Below are 21213 nucleotides of genomic sequence, written 5' to 3' on the forward strand. Positions count from 1 at the left end.
TTTAACTCATAAGATCATTTTTTATTGTTGTAAAATTGCAACTTTTTTCTTGCCAGAATATGACTTTATTCTTGTAAAATTACAGCTATTCCAACTTTCTTCTTCATTATGGCTTTATTCCAATCATATTTCCACTTTATTCTAGTAACATTATAATTTGTCCGTACCCTAATTTTACAAAAAAATACAACTTTGTTTTGTTTTTCATATTGTGACTTAAAAACACAATTTTTTTCTTGAATATTTAAATTTATACTACTAAAACTGTGTTATTTTTCCTTATTATTATATAATTCTCATGAAATTACATGTTAGATGACCACTTTTTTTTCTCTTGATATTTATTTTTAATAAGAAATAATAACAAATGATAATAAATAAATTAATAAATATTTTAAAATATTTTTAAAAATTAATGACATTAATAAATAAATAATAAATAAAATTATTATTTATTTATTTTAAAACAACTTTAATAAAATAGTTAAATTATACTTTGCCGTGTACCGTGCCGTGTGCCGCCCGATGTCACACTTTGGACACCTCTGGCACAGGCGGTGTCACAATTTGCCCATTTGGATCCGGCGTACTTAATTCCTGAGTGTTGTGCTGTCCCAAATCCATTATTGTCGTTACCCACTTCCTCTTCTTCTCTCCTTTTTGACTATAAATTGCAACCACTCAAGTTAGTCCCTCCCATTCCACTAATAGGAAGGACGAGGACTCAATCAGGTTGTGCAAGTGAAGAACAGAAAACGAAAGCAATGAAAGAACGTCATCTGTAAACCATGTTTTGTAGTAAACTGCATCCCTGGTACGGTGTCTTAGGAGTCCGAGGCGGGTCGAATCCAGCTGGCGGGGACCCACTGTGGCTCATCCTGCGCTTTCTGGACCGCCGTCAGCAACCGGATGCAGGACTCCTGCAAGTCATCGTTGACGATGACGTGATCGAAGAACTGCGAGTACTGCGACTCCAGTTTGCGGGCGGCCTCCTCCATTTCCTGGAAGTCCTCGTCCTGTTGGGAGTAAACAGGTGAACATCGCAGGTCGTTTTGAAAACATGAGTGGATGATAACCACCTTAAACGGGCGGTTGATGTAGTAGTCGGTGGTGATGAACGAGTTCCGTCTCGTCTCCCTGAGTCGCTCCAGCGGCGGCGGCTTGACGTAAATGATATAAGCCCGTAGGTCATGTGTTCTCACCGCCTGAATAGCCTGAACACGTCAAAGGTGAGTGAGAAATTCCGATTCATTCGACGTCAGCGTGGTCGTCCACTCACATTGGCTCCAATGTCAATCACGCAGATCTTCCCGCTGTTTAAGACCTCCTTTACGGCGTCCCTGCTGGTGCCGTACCCGTTTCCTTTGTACTCGCTGTGCTCCACGAACCTGCACGTCAACACGAAAAAAATATATTCCAAAAATGTGTATAACATTTTTTTTTTGATTTTGTAATACCTCAGCAGTACCTCAGTTAACATCCGCCCCGGTTAGCAAATGTTTTGGTTAACATCCAAATTTTTTGCTCATATTCTACCTCGGCTTGCATTCGCCCGCATCCAAAATACAATCAGGTTTGTTTACAAAAGCAGTAGACAAAATCTTGCCATACTCGTATGTGATTGCGCAATGCATTGTGGGATGCGGGTGCCATTTTAGAGAGGCGATATGTACTCGCCGTGCTCCACGAACCTGCATGTCAACACAAAAAAAATATATTCCAAAAATGTGTATAAAATTTTTTTTTTTGATTTTGTAATACCTCAGCGGTACCTCAGTTAACATCCGCCCCGGTTAGCAAATGTTTTGGTTAACATCCAATTTTTTTGCTCATATTCTACCTCGGCTTGCATTCGCCCGCATCCAAAATACAATCAGGTTTGTTTACAAAATCTGTAGACAAAATCTTGCCATACTCGTACGTGATTGCGCAATGCATTGTGGGATGCGGGTGCCATTTTAGAGAGGCGATATGTACTCGCCGTGCTCCACGAACCTGCATGTCAACACAAAAAAAATATATTCCAAAAATGTGTATAAAATTTTTTTTTTTGATTTTGTAATACCTCAGCGGTACCTCAGTTAACATCCGCCCCGGTTAGCAAATGTTTTGGTTAACATCCAAATTTTTTGCTCATATTCTACCTCGGCTTGCATTCGCCCGCATCCAAAATACAATCAGGTTTGTTTACAAAATCTGTAGACAAAATCTTGCCATACTCGTACGTGATTGCGCAATGCATTGTGGGATGCGGGTGCCATTTTAGAGAGGCGATATGTACTCGCCGTGCTCCACGAACCTGCACGTCAACACAAGAAAAATATATTCAAAAAATGTGTATTAAATTATTTTCTTGATTTATAGTACAATACATATTTATACTATCCAGTGGTACCTCAGTTAACATCCGCCCCGGTTAGCACATGTTTTGGTTAACATCCCAATTTTTTGCTCATATTCTACCTCGGCTTGCATTTGACCGCATCTAAAATACAATCAAATTTGTTTACGCGCCATCTTGGATCAAGCAGCGTCGACAAAATCTTGCCATACTCGCACGTGATTGCGCAATGCATTGTGGGATGCTCGTGCCATTTTAGACAGGCAATAATGCGCCATCGAATGGTTGCAAATAATTTTTTTTTCTCCTCAAAAGGAGAACTCAAGAGCACTCAAGAGTGTACGTCAACAATGTAGAAATTTGGGTGGAATTATTAATAAACAATAAAATAATTTCAATTTAATAGTTTTTAGATTTTTTTTAGAAATTTTTTTAGAATTTTTTTAGAATATTTTTAAAAAAAATTTAGAATTTTTTAGAATTTTTTTTAGAATATTTTTAGAATTTTTCATTTTTCTGTGAGTGCCGATTCACGACTGGCTAAAAATAGAAAAACCCGATACCAACAGGAAGAGTATGGCCCTTTTATGGCCTGTATTGGTATATATATATATATATATATATATATATATATATATATATATATTGTGTATTGTACCATTTTTTTGTGATTAAAAAAATAGTTTTTAATAATAAATTTTTTTTAATTTTGTGATTATTTTAAATTTATTATGTACATTTTTTTCTCCTCAAAAGGAGAACTCAAGAGCACTCAAGAGTGTACGTAGAAATGTAGAAATTTGGGTGGAAATATGAATAAAAAACAAAATAATTACAATTTTAGAATTTTTTTAGAATTTTTTTAGAATTTTTTTAGAATTAAAAAAAAATAGATTTTTTTTAGAATTTTTTTAGAATTTTTTATTTTTGTATTGTACCATTTTTTGTGATTAAAAAATAGTTTTTAATAATTTCATTTTTTTATTTTGTGATTATAACCAGTCGACAGAAACGGGTACCTGTGAGTGCCGATTCACGACTGGCTAAAAATAGAAAAAACCGATACCAACAGGAAGAGTATGGCCCTTTTATGGCCCGTATTGGTATATATATATATTGTGTATTGTACCATTTTTTGTGATTAAAAAAAATAGTTTTTAATTAAATTTTTTTTATTTTGTGATTATTTTAAATTTATTATGTAAATTTTTTTTCTCCTCAAAAGGAGAACTCAAGAGCACTCAAGAGTGTACGTAGAGAATTTTTTTAGAATTTTTTTAGAATTTTTTTAGAATTTTTTTAGAATTTTTTTAGAATTACAAAAAAAATGGAATTTTTTTTGAATTTTTTATTTTTGTATTGTACCATTTTTTGTGATTAAAAAAATAGTTTTTAATAATTTCATTTTTTCATTTTGTGATTATAACCAGTCGACAGAAACGGGTACCTGTGAAAAACAGAAAAACCCGATACGGATGCCTGTATCGGACTAAAATAAGTCCCACCTGCTTTTGAGCACCATGTTGTCAAAGACCTCTCGGCTGGTGAAGTGATATTCTCTACCAGACTCCTCGTATCCTTTGGGTGCTCTTGTGGTGTCTGAAGAAGAAGAAGAGAAATCGTCATGAGACATTTGAGCGGCAACACGTACAGGACGTCACGTTACGTCACGTACGAGGCACCGCCCCTTGGAAGGTGTCGGGATTCATTTCAATCAAGCCCCGGCGGAGTTCATTGACACCCACGCCCGACGGACCTGCGGCAGGCGGGCCAGAGTTTAACATTAAACATATCCCAAACGTGTCAGTTGGAAGGAATGAAGCGCACCCAAGAGAGCAACCAGACGGTGCGCATCACGGGCGCCGCGCTGGTAGCGCACCACCTCCTCGTAGGCGCAGATGGGGGCGCTGATGCAGCTGTTGGGGCAGCGGGCGGGGCAGGAGGCGAGGCCGCCGCTGTGAGAGCGCCTGCGACACAGACGCAAGCTGTGCCTGAACCCGGCTGAGAACAAAAAAAGGGTACATTTAAAACCTCGTAAAAACCCTTAAAGCCATGAGAATTGAAGACGTACCCAAGTACACGCCCACAGGGGTGCCGCTCACGTCGTCTCCTTCCAGATTGACAGGAAGACAAATGGCAGACAAAAAGAAAAGACGCTTTTATCAGAACACATCTCTCCTTCTGAAGGATCCTTGGCTGCACTCAAAATGCTGAGTGTACGTAGAGAATGTAGAAATGTGGGTGGAAATATGAATAAATAACAAAATCATTAGAATTTAATAAACCAAGTTTTTATTTTTGTATTACACCATTTTTTTGTGATCAAAAAAGTTTTTAATAATTTCATTTATTTTGTGATTATTTTAAATTTATTCTGTACTTGAACTTTAATTTTTTTATTTATTTAAATATATATACAATAATTATACAATAATAACATAACATTAATAATAACATTAATAACAAATCATAACAAATAAATAATAATAATAATAACAAATAATAACATTAATAATACAATAATAACTATATATATATATACAATATATAGATATTTATATATTTTGTCATTTAAAAAAATACTTTACCAATATACCAATTTACCAAATAATACCATACTTACACTTAATATTCATTATTTTTGTTATTATATTTTTAAATAGTTTTTAATTGTTTGATTATTTTATATATATTATATAAATATATATAATTATAATTATATATATATACATATATATAAACATACACACACATATATATATACACACATATATATGCCTTTTTAAAATACATATTCTGTAGTTACACTTTGTATTTATTCATGTATTTACATTACATTATTATTACATTACATTATTTTTGGTGTGTTTTTAAAAATATATTCTATACTACATATTGCTAATTTTGCTCATTTATTAACTTTAAACATGTTTTTTGGTGATTAAAAATAAATACACTACATGCTAATACTTAATTGTCATTATTTCTTCATATTTTTTTTACAAAAAAATTGTGAATATTTAAAAAATATTTTGTACACTTAAAACATAATAATTTAAGTATTTTTGTTTTTTAAATTTAAATAAATACATTTTTATTTGTGATTTGTAAAAAAAATACAGTCCATAAAAAAAAAATAAATAAATGAGTAAAAAGAAAAAGTGTAAGCACAATATATATATATATATTTTTTTTTTAAATCACATAAAATAAATACGGGCTGCAGGCTGCCGAGTGGTTAGCCACACAGCTCGGACACCTGAGTTCGATTCCACCATCGGCCATCTCTGTGTGAACTACTCCAGTTTCCTCCCACATTTCAAAAACATGCTAGGTTAATTAGCGACTCCAAATTGTCCATAGGTATGAATGTTGAGTGTGAATGGTTGTTTGTCTATATGTGCCCTGTGATTGGCTGGCCACCAGTGCATAAAATAGAAAATGAACGAATGAATGAATAAAATAAATATGAATATATTTAAATATAAATAAATGAACACATAAAAAACAAGTGTAAATATAGATTGTGAAAATGTGTAATTAAAAATAAAAAAAATATTAAAAAATAATATAAAAAATAATCTAAAAAAAATAATATAAAAAAATTAAAAAATAATATAAAAAATATTAAAAAATAATATAAAACAATATATAAAAAATATACACAAATATTAACAAATAATATAAAAATATAAAAAATAATATAAAAATATAAAAAATAATATAAAAATATAAAAAATAATAATTAATAATAATAATTAATAAATACCAATTAAAATAAAAAATAATACCGTTAAATAAATATTTAACCTCTCACCATCACGGAGTTCCTCTGACGTTCCGCACCAGGAAGCAAATAAAAAGGAGCAGATGATTAAAAACTGAGTAGAAAGAAGCAGTGTGAGGAGGTTCATCTAATAAAGACTTACCTACCGGATTCAAAAGCTTCCTCGTCTAGCGGAGAAAAGAAGAGTGGAGTTACTCCATTTTTTTTTTTTTTTTTTGTCATCACGCTCATGCTTTACCTGCTTCCACACATTTCTCATCAATGGCCATCAAGTCCTCCTCTGTGGGAAGAAACAGGACATGAACACAAGAAACACACCCCCCCGCCCCCCCGTCCCCAAATGAGCCGTACCTTCCTCCACCGTGCTGACTTCATCCAAGTAAGCCATGAAGAAACATGTTTAGTTCATGCGAACATGAAAGCAAAGTTCATGAGTGGGTGATCTCACGTGTGTGAATGCAGGCGTGTAGCTGGTAAGACCACATGGCGTCCCGCTGCTTCCTGTGAAGATCCACGTCAAAGTCAGGACCGGACATAACGGGCGTACGAGGCGCCGAACTGACCTTTTGAGCAAGTTGCTGGAAGGGATGAGCCCGGCGCAAGCTGCGTCGCTGGGGAGTTTTCTAGCCTGCCACCAGAGGGCGTCGGTCTGGTCCACGATCTCCAGGACGTCGCCTTTCTTGAAGGGGACGCCGGCGTCCGCGCAGGGGATGGTGGGGTCCTGTTGAGGGCTGTAGTCCACCATCGCCCGCATGTACAGCTGCGGCGCAAACAAGATGGGGGGTGTTTGATGTCCCGGATGAGTCGGGAAGTGTTGCCGTCACTTACCATGGTGAGATGGTGAACTGGCCTGTCGGTGATGGGAACCACTTTGAACATGATGGTGCCCTGCGCTCTGGCCTGCTGGTTGGAATCGAATAAATATACATTACAGTACTTTCAATTTGAATGATTTTCACAGCAATAATACCATAATAATAATAATATTACAATATTGTTCTCATCAACAACAATCAGAGGCACTACAGCTAGCTTTCATTCCTTATTTACAAATGGAATATTGTCATAGTTAGAGCATAAAAAACCTGCTTACAACCTTCTAAATATGGTTTTCAGAGCCCTCCAGCCATGAAATAACACCCCTATAGTTACATTTACCCCCAAAAAAACACAATATAGACCAGGGTTGACCAAACGTTTTGTTTGCAAATACTGAAAAATGAAAGGTCACAATTCATTCATTCATACACCCTGGACTGGTGGCCAGCCAATCACAGGGCACATATAGACAAACAACCATTCACACTCACATTCATACCTATGGACAATTTGGAGTCGCTAATTAACCTAGCATGTTTTTTTTGGAATGTGGGAGGAAACCGGAGTACCCGGAGAAAACCCACGCATGCACGGGGAGAACATGGAAACTCCACACAGAGATGGCCGAGGGTGGAATTGAACTCGGGTCTCCTAGCTGTGTGGCTAACCACTCATCAGGCGTGCAGCCCATATTTATTTTATGTGATTTAAAAATATATATATATTATTATATTATTATTATATACAAATATGCTTATACTCTTTTTTTTCCTAATTTATTTCTTTTCTTTAATTAAATTTGTAATTTTTTAAATATTTAAAAATATTTAAATATTTTTTAAATACATTTTTAATTAAAGTTCATTCATTCTAAATGAATGAACAGACTCACAAAATAAATACAAATAATATATCAATAAATAACGTAAGTGTAAGTATGGAATGTAGTTTTTTGCAAATCACAAATTTAATTAAATGTAATTAAATTAAATGTAATTAAATTAAATTAAATTAAATTAAATTAAATTAAATTAAATTAAATTAAATTAAACTTAATTTAATGTACCCCGGTGTACCCCGCCTCTCGCCTGAAGACAGCTGGGATAGGCTCCAGCACCCCCGCCACCCTCGTGAGGATAAGCGGTATAAATTAAATTAAATTAAATTAAATTAAATTAAATTAAATTAAATTAAATTAAATTAAATTAAATTAAATTAAATTAAATTAAATTAAATTAAATTAAATTAAATTAAATTAAATTAAATTAAATTAAATTAATACCGTTTATCCTCACAAAGGTAGCAGGGAGTGCTGGAGCCTATCCCAGCTGTCTTGGGGGCAAGAGGTGGGGTACACCCTGGACTGGTGGCCAGCCAATCACAGGGCACACCATTCGCTGTGAGGTCTGCGCGCTAACCACTTGACCGCCGTGCAGCCCCGCTCGTAAAAATTATCAAAAGGAATAATTGAAGCATAAAAATTTCTACATCTACTAAAATACAAATATAAGGCATAATTTAATTAATTATTTTTATTAATTAATAACCCTTTTCTCTTATTATGTCTACTAAATTGGGTAATAATATGAATGTAAGGGTGACTATAGGGGTGTTATTTCATGTCTAGAGGGCTCTAATAATATTTAGAAGCTTGGAAACAGGTTGTTTATTCACAAAATAAATACAAATAATATATCAATAAATGACATAAGTGTAAGTATGGTATGTATTTTGTTTACAAATCACAAATAAAAATTAATTTAATTGAATAAATTAATTAAATTAATAACCCTTTCCTCTTATGATGTCTACTAAATTGGGTAATAATATGAATGTAAGGATGACTATAGGGGTGTTATTTCATGTCTAGAGGGCTCTAATAATATTTAGAAGCTCGGAAACAGGTTGTTTATTCACAAAATAAATACAAATAATATATCAATAAATGACGTACGTGTAAGTATGGTATGTATTTTGTTTACAAATCACAAATAAAAATTAATTTAATTTAATTAATTAAAATAATTAATTAATTAATTAATTTAATTTAATAATAACCCTTTTCTCTTATTATGTCTACTAAATTGGGTAATAATATGAATGTAAGGATGACTATAGGGGTGTTATTTCATGTCTAGAGGGCTCTAATAATATTTAGAAGCTCGGAAACAGGTTGTTTATTCACAAAATAAATACAAATAATATATCAATAAATGACGTACGTGTAAGTATGGTATGTATTTTGTTTACAAATCACAAATAAAAATTAATTTAATTTAATTAATTAAAATAATTAATTAATTAATTAATTTAATTAAATAATAACCCTTTTCTCTTATTATGTCTACTAAATTGGGTAATAATATGAATGTAAGGATGACTATAGGGGTGTTATTTCATGTCTAGAGGGCTCTAATAATATTTAGAAACTCGGAAACAGGTTGTTTATGCTTCAAGTACAAAATACGACACTTATAAATAAAGAATACTGTGTAGCGGAAATTCACTGCAATACATGAAGGATTACTGTATCTTGATTGAGGTCTGCACGCTAACCACTCGACCGCCGTGCAGCCGAAAAGTCACGATTTGTTTGGTTCTTGTCTGCCCAAATAAAGACTTTCCCTTGCCTCTCAAATGAGAACATTCCCACAGCGGACTCGGATAACATACCACAACTTGGATGACTTGCTCCGGCTCCAAGCCGTCCACCGGGAACCCATTCACCTCAACGATGCGGTCCCCGGCGTGCAGGAGACCTGTTCAAGATCCACAAATGGGTAACACATTCACCGGCGTCGTGAGCATCAAACACTCACCGCTACGATCGGCCAGGCCTCCGTGGATCACCCGAGCCACAAAAATCCCCCCGGTGATGTCATTTCTCTTTATCGTGGCCCCCTAGGACAGAAATGGGGACACGGCGTAAGAAGAGCGAGGAGACAAAATGGAGTTCCGGTGATGGTTCAATGACGGACAGCGTGGCGGATTGCAGTAAACACAAATGAACAAAGTGAAAGTGGACGCCAAAAGACAGGAAATGGCAGGAAATGGCAGGAAATGGTCCTTAATGATGGAGACGGAGATGAAAAAAAAAAAATGCAACCAACACAAAAAGGTGGGGCGTTTCGCCTTCGCCGGCCTCTCAGGTCGCCGACTTCCTCCCTTTTTTCCGCTGCTGGGAGCGACTTCCTCTTACGGTCTCTTTGGATTCGTTCAAGGTGCCGTTCGTCCAAGAATGCAATGGTGGCGGTTTCTTTGCTTTCCATCGCGGTGACCCCCGGCAGGCCCCCGACAGACAGCTGGTGGCCCCGGAAGTGGACGGCTGGTCCGTACAGCTGCTGAGCGAGCTAGACGAAGACGATACGATCCACGGCGTGGATTTCAAGGACGGGCGCCGCTCAGGCAATTGAACCTTGGATGCTGAGGCGCCGAGGCGCACCTGCAGCTGCTCCACCACGCGACTGAGGAAGACTAAAGCCTGGGAATTGTCCTGGACGGTTTCAGACATGCGGTCGGTCGCAGCCGCCATCTTCTCCCCGAGGAGTTTGATGTCCTTGGTGCTGCTCTCCATGGAGCTGGCGGCCAGCTGTACGGTACTCCGGAGCTCATCCAGACTCTCCTGCTTGGCCAGCTCCACGGGGGGCGCCCGGGGGATCCGTACAAGGCGTTGGGGGCACATGGGGCTAGGGGGCGCCGTGCGGATTCGCGGGCTTCTTAGCCTTGGAAGCAGACTCGGCTGCAAATTGGGGTCCGCGTTGGGGTAGTAGAAACCGGAGAAACCGGGTGGGGACACAACCCACCGCTGGGGCACACCGGGGGCCTGAATGGGCGGCGCTGTTGCTTCATCCACATTTCTGCCATCTATCTCCTCAATGAAGTTGTCTCCAAAGAGAAAAGACATGAACAATCAATAACCGCAAGCGATGGATGATGAAGGAAAAAGGGGCGTGGCTAGTGATGGATGATTGACATCTCGTCTTACCAATCAGAACAGAGTTGTAGACCGACGGAGCTGAGTGGTTGACATTACGCCGCCAGAGGAAGTTCGCGTGACAAAGTCTACACCGGCTATCGCTACTCGTGGCCGGGGGGCGGGGCCAACGCGCTTGCTGACAAAGCGCCTCCGCTGGCGGGTAGCTGCCTCGGCGGACGCTACACGCTCCCGAACACGCCTCACTCGGACTGGGGAAGCGCCCGGAGCTCAGCGCGCCCTCTAAGTGAAGCCTCTGGCGCGTCAGACGCCTCAGCGTGTCCCAGCGACTGCGGATCCCCGCTCTGGGGCTTTCCGCCATGGCAGGAAGCTGCGAACAAGCTCTCGGATTGTGGCGAAGCTGTTAGACGACAGAGGAACTCATGGAGTTATGGGTCTGCAATGCCGAATGGCAACCTTCATACTACATCTTCTTCTTCCGCAAACAATGCACAACAATTATTCAATTCGAGAAACGATACAAGCAGTTGATGTTTGCTAAATACAATTTCATTTAAAATATTTAAATATTAAATTATCATTTGAATTTAAATTAAGAAATTAAGAAATTAAGAAATTAAGAAATTAAGAAATTAAGAAATTAAGAAATTAAGAAATTAAGAAATTAAGAAATTAAAAAAAATAAAAAAATAAAAAAAATTTAAAAATTTAAAAATTTAAAAATTTAAAAATTTAAAAATTTAAAAATTTAAAAATTTAAAAATTTAAAAATTTAAAAATTTAAAAATTTAAAAATTTAAAAATTTAAAAATTTAAAAATAAAAAAAAACTTAAACTATATTAGGAAAGCAGGAAGTGAACAAATGTAACAGTTACTGATTTTGTGTCCATGGACACAAAAGTCCTGATTTTCTCTTTCGGCATGTGACAAAAAAAAAATTCTAATTTTTTTAATTAAAAATGTTTAAAAATTTTACATTTTAAAACATTTAAACATTTAAAAAATTAAAAGTAAAATAATAAAAAACAAATTAATAAAATAAAGTAAAAAAACGTAAACTATATTAGGAAAGCAGGAAGTGAACAAATGTAACAGTTACTGATTGTAAAAGTACCAGATGGAGGGGTAGGATTTAATAAGCTTTGCTTCTTCCTACTCCTTTTGGACATGTGGAACTGGGAACTGATTATGGGATGTACTCAATTGTAATCTGATGCATGTTCAAATGAATTTAAACCATTACCATTACCATAAACTTTCTCCATGGACACAAAAGTCCTGATTTTCTCTTTCAGCATGTGACAAAAATAAAAAATATTTAATAATTTTTTTAATTTAAAAAATTAAAAAAAATTAATAATTTTTTTAATTAAAAAAATTAAAAACATTTAATAATTTTTTAAATTACAAAAATGTTAAAAATTAAAACATTTAAAAAATTAAAAGTAAAATAATTACAAAACAAATTAATAAAATAAAGTAAAAAAACGTAAACTATATTAGGAAAGCAGGAAGTGAACAAATGTAACTGATTGTAAAAAGTACCAGATGGAGGGGTAGGATTTAATAAGCTTTGCTTCTTCCTACTTCTTTTGGACATGTGGAACTGGGAACTGATTATGGGATGCACTCAATTGTAATCTGATGCATGTTCAAATGAAATTAAACCATTACCATTACCATAAACTTTCTCTATGGACACAAAAGTCCTGATTTTCTCTTTCAGCACGTGACAAAAATTAAAAAAAAAATTAAAAAAATTAAATAATTTTTTAAATTACAAAAATTGTAAAAATTAAAACATTTAAAAAATTAAAAGTAAAATAATAAAAAAACAAATTAATAAAATAAAGTAAAAAAACGTAAACTATATTAGGAAAGCAGGAAGTGAACAAATGTAACAGTTACTGATTGTAAAAGTACCAGATGGAGGGGTAGGATTTAATAAGCTTTGCTTCTTCCTACTCCTTTTGGACATGTGGAACTGGGAACTGATTATGGGATGCATTCAATTGTAATCTGATGCATGTTCAAATGAAATTAAACCATTACTTATTAGAAATATTCCAAACATCCCTGACAAACAACAAATCGTGGATAAAAAAGGCTCAGGTTGCCCAAATCCCAAATGTTGCATTTATCCTCACTCGTGCCGAGCCAAGCTGATTCTGTCTGCAAAAAATCGTCACGAATGATAAATATTGTAAAGCGATACAAAGTGATAAATAGCGTGCATCAAACTGGATCCAATCCAGTGCTGGGGTTTAAAGTCAAAGCTCATTTGTAAGAGTTTCGTTTTTTGCAGCATACCAGCGACTGCTTGTTCTTGACCAGGCAGACGATCCTGGTGGCTTCCTCGTCATCCGGAACGTCGGCTGGCATCGGCGGCAACACCGGCTCGTAGTCCTTCTGGGCCACGCTGTCGTGCGCAGAAAGCAAAGCCTGCACAACATGGAAAACGTTGCACCGTTGGATGAATTAATATAGCCGATAAGTTGAAAGAATATGCAAATTTATGCAAATTTTACAAACCTTCTGTCTTATTTTCTCATATACTGTCTACTAGGTTGAGAAAGACAAGTGTAAAGGTGACTATAGGGGTGTTATTTCATGTCTAAAGGACTCCAACAATTTTAAAAACTGTATTTAAAAAGACCGTAAACATGTTTTTCTATGGGCTAAGTACAAAAATATTCAATTTTTATCATTTTTCGTGGAAATCCACTCAACATGGTCAGGTCTAGAACCAATTAACCGTAGTAAACGAGGGAATACTGCAGGGGTTGTCCAAAGTGTGGCTATGGCCTGTGGTACATTCGAAAAAATAGAATTAAAGAAAAAAAACATCAGCAACAAAAATAGGAAAATCAATAAAGTCAAAATGTTAAGAGAAAAAAAAATTCATTTTATGAGAATAACATTGCAACATTATGGGAAAAAATAAATAAAATTTAAAAATAAATAAAATGACAGCAGTAGAAATGGAAAAATCTGAAGTCATTTTCCAAGAATAAAGTCAAAATATTACAAACTCTTGATTGCTATGGCCTGTGGCACATTCGAAAAAATAGAATTAAAGAAGACAAAACAGCAGCAAAAAAAGGAAAATCAATAAAGTCAAAATGTTAAGACAAAAAAAAATTCATTTTGTGAGAATAATATTACAACATTATGAGAAAAAATAAGTAAAATTAAAAAAAAAACAACAACAGAAATTGAAAAATCTGAAGTCATTTTACAAGAATAAAGTCAAAATATTACAAGAAACGAGCCTTGTTCAAACGAGAAAAAAAATTCGCAATTTCAGTAGCATAAGGTTGAAATATTCACGAAAAAGGTTGTAATATTACGAGAAAATTAGGTGCGGGAAATGATGCCCGTATTAAATATTATAAACTAAATAGTAAACTAAAATAAACTAAAATGAAGTAAACTAAATAGTAAATAGTAAAAAATAGTGGCAAAATTATGAGAAAAAATAAGTCAAATAAAAAAATAAAAGAACAGCAGCAGAAATGGAAAAATCTGAAGTCATTTTACAAGAATAAAGTCAAAATATTACAAACTCTTGATTGCTATGGCCTGTGGCACATTCTAAAAAATAGAATTAAAGACGAAAAAACAGCAGCAAAAAGAGGAAAATCAATCAAGTCAAAATGTTAAGACAAAAAAATTGTCATTTTGTGAGAATAATATTGCAACATTATGAGAAAAAATAAGTAAAAAAAAATATAAAAGAACAGCAGCCGAAATTGAAAAATCTGAAGTCATTTTACAAGAATAAAGTCAAAATATTACAAGAAACGAGCCTTGTTTGAAAGAGAAAAAAAGTCGCAATTTCAGTAGCGTAGGGTTGAAATATTCAAGTAAAAGGTTGTAATATTACGAGAAAATTAGGTGCGAAAAATGATGCCCTTATTAAATATTATAAGTATAAAGTCAAAATATTAAGAGAAAAAAAATTGTCATGAGAATAACATTGCAACATTATGAGAAAAAACAAGTAAAATTTAAAAATAAAAGAACAGCAGCAGAAATTGAAAAATCTGAAGTCATTTTACAAGAATAAAGTCAAAATATTACAAGAAACAAGCCTTGTTCGAACGAGAAAAAAAGTCGCAATTTCAGTAGCGTAGGGTTGAAATATTCAAGAAAAAGGTTGTAATATTAGGAGAAAATTAGGTGCGAGAAATGATGCCATTATAAAATATGATAAACTAAATAGTAAACTAAAATAAACTAAAATGAAGTAAACTAAATAGTAAAAAATAGTTGCAAAATTATGAGAAAAAATAAGTAAAATAAAAAAAAAAAATTTGTGGAAATCCACTCATCATGGTCAGGTCTAGAACCAATTAACCGCGGTAAATGAGGGAATACTGCAGGGGGTGTCCAAAGTGTGGCTATGGCCTGTATTCTAAAAAAATAGAATTAAAAGAAAAAAAAAACAGCAGCAAAATTAGAAAAATCAATAATGTCAAAATGTTAAGAGAAAAAAAAAATCATTTTATGAGCAGAAATGGAAAAATCTGAAGTCATTTTACAAGGATAAAGTCAAAATATTACAAACTCAAAATGTAAAAGAAAAAAAATCACAATTTCAGAATGCATAAGGTTGAAATATTCACAAAAAAGGTTGTAATATTACGAGAAAATTAGGTGCGGGAAATGATGCCCTTATAAAATATTATAAACTAAATAGTAAACTAAAATAAACTAAAATGAAGTAAACTAAATAGTAAAAAATAAAAAACTAAATAGTAACTAAATAGTATAAAGCCAAAATATTATGGAAATTAAGTCGGGGGGGCAAAGAGCAAAGTTGATACTAATAATAGGCTTTTTCACTAATATGACAAAGCTGAGGTTGAGTTTTTTCTTGGAATATTGTCATTAAAATATCATATATTCATTTTTAGGACGTGCCTCCGCTTTACCGTATATGAAGAATAACGATTACGAGAATGTTTACTTGAACTCCTGCGCTTGTTTTGCAATCAAAAATACGACAAACACGGTAATGTGTTTGTGGTGGGAAGGTATGGGTGTCATGTGACATGTGCGTTGTGAGTTGATGCTTATTTTTATGGTGCAGTGAGAAGGTGATGTGGGTGTGTGTGTGTGGGTGTGTGGGGGGGTGCTTGGATTGCTTTGCTCTGACTCTTTTTTTCGCCACTCGCCCTACCTGCAAGTGAGGCTGTCGCAGGAGTCGGTCGAGCTCCTTGGCCTCCTCAGAGCATCCAGGCAACGCCTTGATGTCAATCAGCAGCTGAACAGGAAGGACAAGATTCATTCATTCATTTTATACCACTTTTTCCTCACGAGGGTCGCGAGGGTGCTGGAGCCTATCCCAGCTGTCTTCGAGCGAGAGGCGGGGTACACCCTGGACTGGTGGCCAGCCAATCACAGGGCACATACAGACAAACAACCATTCACACTCACATTCATACCTATGGACAATTTGGAGTCGCTAATTAACCTAGCATGTTTTTGGAATGTGGGAGAAAACCCACGCATGCACGGGGAGAACATGCAAACTCCACACAGAGATGGCCGAGGGTGGAATTGAACTCGGGTCTCCTAGCTGTGTGGCCAACCACTCGTCAGCAGTGCAGCCCATATTTATTTTATGTGATTAAAAAAAAAAAAAAAAAAAAATATATATATATATATATATATATATAATTTTTTTTGTGCTTACTCTTTTTTTTTACTCATTTATTTCTTTTTTTAAATTACATTTTTAAAAGTTCATTCATTCTAAATGAATGAACAGACTCACAAAATAAATACAAATAATATATCAATAAATGACGCAAGTGTAAGTATGGAATGTATTTTTTTTACAAATCACAAATAAAATAAAATAAAATAAAATAAAATAAAATAAAATAAAATAAAATAAAATAAAATAAAATAAAATAAAATAAAATAAAAAATTAAATTAAATTAAATTAAATTAAATTAAATTAAATTAAATTAAATTAAATTAAATTAAATTAAATTAAATTAAATTAAATTAAAACTAAACCCCGGACTAATCAAATTAAATTAAACGAAACCCCGGTTTAATTAAATAAAATTAAATAAAATTAAATAAAATTAAATAAAATTAAATAAAATTAAATAAAATTAAATAAAATTAAATAAAATTAATTTAATTAAATTATTCATTCATTTTCTACCGCTTATCCTCATGAGGGTCGTGGGGGGTGCTGGAGCCTATCCCAGCTGTCTTCGGGCGAGAGGTGGGGTACACCCTAGACTGGTGGCCAGCCAATCACAGGGCACATATAGACAAACAACCATTCGCTGTGAGGTCTGCGCGCTAACCACTCGACCGGAAGGACGACATGAAAGACAAAAAAGGTCCAGCATCAGAACCAACACAAAATAAACCTGAAATGCGAGTCCGGATGCGTAGTCCAGGGCCGGCTCTGGGGAGTCTCGGAGGTACCTTTGAAGACCCTCATAAACCTGTTTCAAGAGGAACTTTGTCACTCTCTGTGTGTGGAAACAGGGATTTCACATGTGTGTGTGTTGATATGGCTGGGTATTAAAAGTGTTCCAATATATGTAGAAACAACACATACAAAATATTTTTCCAATATATGATTATTTAGGGGTGCCACCATACATCTGTTTTTGTGGAATAAAGTTCAATGGTCGCCATGGAGATTTGAGGTCAGCAAAAACTGCAGTTTTTGTTGGTATTTATACTCCTATTACATATTACTAGCAAATTTGTGTTTTTATCTTTGTAATTTGAATGATTTGTAGTCATATTTATAGGTATTTAGTGCTCATTGCCTCTACTGTAGCTAACATTAGCTAGCTACAGTTTGCTAATGACAGTTAGCTAATAGCTGAGCAAGCATAACACCAACAACGGTAATATAGAGACATTTTTATGTTCATTAGAAAAAAATGGAATGCCAGCCAAATTGATATTATGAAATTAAAATTTCCCATTCAAATTTTATGCACCCTACCATGCAATCTCCAGCGAGCTATCTCCTCCCCGGCGACACCCGGAAGTGAACCGGAAGCGCATCCCCACAAACCGGAAGTGGACCCCAGCGATAACATTTTTTAATACAAATTTGTATAAACCATGAATTACTTATCTCAACAACTTTTAGTCACTTCTAGCAAACAGTTAGCTAATATCAACAACGGTAATATAGAGTAGACAGTATTACTGATGCCTCATATTTATTGAGAGTGGTACTGTAGCCTTTGATAACCCTAAATCTCAATGGATTTCCTCAAAACTTTGCAAAAGACATTTTTATATTCATTAGAAAAAAATGGAATGCCAGCCAAATTGATATTATGAATTAAAAATTCCCCATTCAAATTTGATGCACCCTACCGTGCAGTCTCCAGCGATCGATCTCCTCCCCGGCGACATCCGGAAGTGAACCGGAAGCGCATTCCCAGAAACCGGAAGTGGACCCCAGCGATAACATTTTTTAATACAAATTTGTATAAACTATGAATTACTTATCTAAACAACTTTTAGTCACTTCTAGCAAACAGTTAGCTAATATCAACAACGGTAATATAGAGTAGACAGTATTACTGATGCCTCATATTTATTGAGAGTGGTACTGTAGCATTTGATAACCCTAAATCTCAATGGATTTCCTCAAAACTTTGCAAAAGACATTTTTATATTCATTAGAAAAAAATGGAATGCCAGCCAAATTGATATTATGAATTTAAAATTAAAATTTCCCATTCAAATTTGATGCACCCTAGTGTGTTTGTGTGGGAGTGGGAGTGGGCACCTTGAGCAGCGACTGCAACCAGGATGCGTTGAGAAGACTCTGTAGAATCTCTGCTCCGTCGATGTCCTGATTCAGGGTGCGCCTCACCTCCTCCACCACATCTGTCAGGATCTGGCGAAGGCCTGCATCACACACACACACACACACACACACACACACACGGTTACAGCATCCGAGTGCAAGTGAAACGCTAATGCACTAAAACGTTGCACTTTGTGTTCCACCCACGGACCATGCTCTCCGAGTTCACAGTGAGGGCTTAACACCTGAGCCTCCACCGCCTGCCTCATGCTCGCGGAACGCTCCACCTTAAAACGCGGCGACGAGCCTGCGAACAAGATTATATTTCATAACAATACTACATTACAGTACTTGTCTGCAGCTTCGCAGTAACACACATGTTACGTTACTCCAAGGGAATGGGGGGGGGTTCTGTGACATCTGACCGCTTTTTCCTGACGGTAATCCCATCTTGAGCTGGTCGTCAGTGTGAAAAGGTCAGAGGTTAATGGCGGCCCGTAATAACACTCATGTAAATACAAAGAACGCTACCAGATTGCATCATCTAGCGTATTCTATAATTTACGTTTTTAATAATTCTCAGTCTGTTAAGTCATAAACACACACATCCAAGATGTCTGCTTATGTATTTAAATGTACATAAGTCATTCATCAAAGTGAAACTTTACCTCCACGTCCAAAGGAAGAAGAAGAAGAAGAACGCCACTAGCTTCCAGGATCTTCCAGATCCCGCAAGATCCTATGTCATCGATCCCGTTGCAGAACAAAGAATATTCCCTGGCAAAGTGGAGACTCAACACAGCACCAAGCGTCCGAGCTGTAATCTCTCCCGATCCCATTTAATCCCGTGCAAGAGAACCTGCTGCCTCTGGCCGCCGGAATCCTGCCCCCCCGCCCCCCCCCCCCCCCTCACTCATTCGCTCACTCACTCGCTCGTTGGTTGCTGTGGAGCTGACAAATCTTCTTAACTCTTTCAACCAGAGCTGTTGGAAAAAGGAGGTGGCTCCGCAGGTTGGTGACCCAGCTTGGAACGTACCATTGAGCATCGTTTTTGTTTCTTAACGCCACATTTTACACATTGAAGAATTCAACAGTGGACGAAACATAACGTCACATGACCTCAGTTTCTGTGGGGAAGATTCGTCTATTCAATTGACACCATTGTTACACAATGTCCCGCCCACTTTATGATTATTTATTATTATTAGTTTATCACACTTAAACATTTCAGGTCATCAAACAAATTTATCTATTTATTATTAAGGGAGACAAAAATCCGATTCCCCCCTAAACCTAATACCTGGTTCACCATGTTTTCAATATTTGTGGATAATGGCTCTCACTGTGGTTTGCTGGAGTCCCATCAAAAAATATATTTATAGGCCTAATTAATAACCTATTGACGTGTTACAATATTTTAGGAAACGTACACAGTATAGTTTAGGTTATTACTTAGGCCTATGAATATTTTTAAATAAATATTTTACAATAAAAAAAATGCAAATATTATTTTTTAAATTATTTTTACTATAAAATATTTATTTATTATTAAGGGAAACAAAAATCCGAACCTAGTACACGGCCCTGTGTGAAAAAGTGATTCCCCCCTAAACCTAATACCTGGTTCACCATGTTTTCAATATTTGTGGATAATGGCTCTCACTGTGGTTGGCTGGAGTCCCATTAAAAAAAATATTTATAGGCCTAATTAATAACCTATTGACCTGTTACAATATTTTAGGAAACTTACACAGTATAGTTTATTACTTAGGCCTATGAATATTTTTTAAATAAATATTTTACAATAAAAAAAATTGCAAATATTATTTTTAAAATTATTTTTACTATAAAATATTTATTTATTATTAAGGGAGACGAAAATCCAAACCTAGTACATGGCCCTGTGTGAAAAAGGGATTCCCCCCTAAACCTAATACCTGGTTCACCATGTTTTCAATATTTGTGGATAATGGCTCTCACTGTGGTTGGCTGGAGTCCCATTAAAAAAAATATTTATAGGCCTAAGTAATAACCTATTGACCTGTTACAATATTTTAGGAAACTTATACAGTGTAGTTCAGGTTATTACTTCGGCCTATAAATATTTTTTAATAAATATTTTACAATAAAAAAAATTTGCAAATATTTTTTTATTATTATTTTAACTATTAAATATTTATTTATTATTAAGGGAGACGAAAATCCAAACCTAGTACACGGCCCTGTGTGAAAAAGTGATTCCCCCCTAAACCTAATACCTGGTTCACCATGTTTTCAACATTTGTGGATAATGGCTCTCACTGTGGTTGGCTGGAGTCCCAAAGCTTTAGAAATGGCTTTATAACCTTTTCCACACTGATAGATGAATTTGTTTGATGATCTGAAATGTTTATGTGTGATAAACAAACCAAAAATAATCATAAAGGAGGCGGGCCACCGTGTAACAATGGTAAGGTTCCTAAAATATTGGGACAGGTCAATAGGTTATTACTTAGGCCTATAAATATGTTTTTAATC

The 21213-nt window shown here is 35.2% G+C and overlaps 1 protein-coding gene across 6 annotated transcripts; it reads right to left on the reverse strand.

Annotated features, from left to right (window-relative positions):
• Positions 1 to 478: 478 nt before the first annotated feature.
• On the reverse strand, positions 479 to 19521 carry mpp4b (MAGUK p55 scaffold protein 4b). 6 transcript variants are annotated; one of them, XM_058052446.2, is made up of 22 exons: positions 19365 to 19521; positions 18908 to 19003; positions 18676 to 18797; positions 17282 to 17359; positions 16068 to 16151; positions 13193 to 13324; positions 9767 to 9848; positions 9621 to 9706; positions 6957 to 7028; positions 6692 to 6888; positions 6577 to 6629; positions 6480 to 6497; positions 6367 to 6408; positions 6275 to 6295; positions 6159 to 6173; positions 4413 to 4451; positions 4169 to 4342; positions 4017 to 4097; positions 3847 to 3940; positions 1280 to 1388; positions 1080 to 1214; positions 479 to 1016 (listed from the first exon to the last, which is right to left on the reverse strand). In XM_058052446.2, the coding sequence occupies exons 2-22, from the start codon at positions 18963 to 18965 to the stop codon at positions 825 to 827; spliced, it is 1884 nt and encodes a 627-aa protein (XP_057908429.2). In that variant the 5' UTR covers positions 18966 to 19003; positions 19365 to 19521; the 3' UTR covers positions 479 to 824. The 6 variants fall into 6 exon arrangements, 5 of the variants coding, with proteins under 5 accessions (XP_057908429.2, XP_057908428.2, XP_078652859.1 ...); XM_058052445.2 differs by having other exon boundaries at positions 6957 to 7031; XM_078796733.1 differs by having other exon boundaries at positions 6957 to 7031; positions 18908 to 19152.
• Between the last annotated feature and the right edge of the window lie 1692 nt (positions 19522 to 21213).

The sequence above is a fragment of the Doryrhamphus excisus genome, linkage group LG15, assembly GCF_037039965.1.
Source record: "Doryrhamphus excisus strain RoL-2023G ecotype Guam linkage group LG15, RoL_Dexc_Guam_v1.1, whole genome shotgun sequence".
Classification (NCBI taxonomy): Eukaryota; Metazoa; Chordata; class Actinopteri; order Syngnathiformes; family Syngnathidae; genus Doryrhamphus; species Doryrhamphus excisus.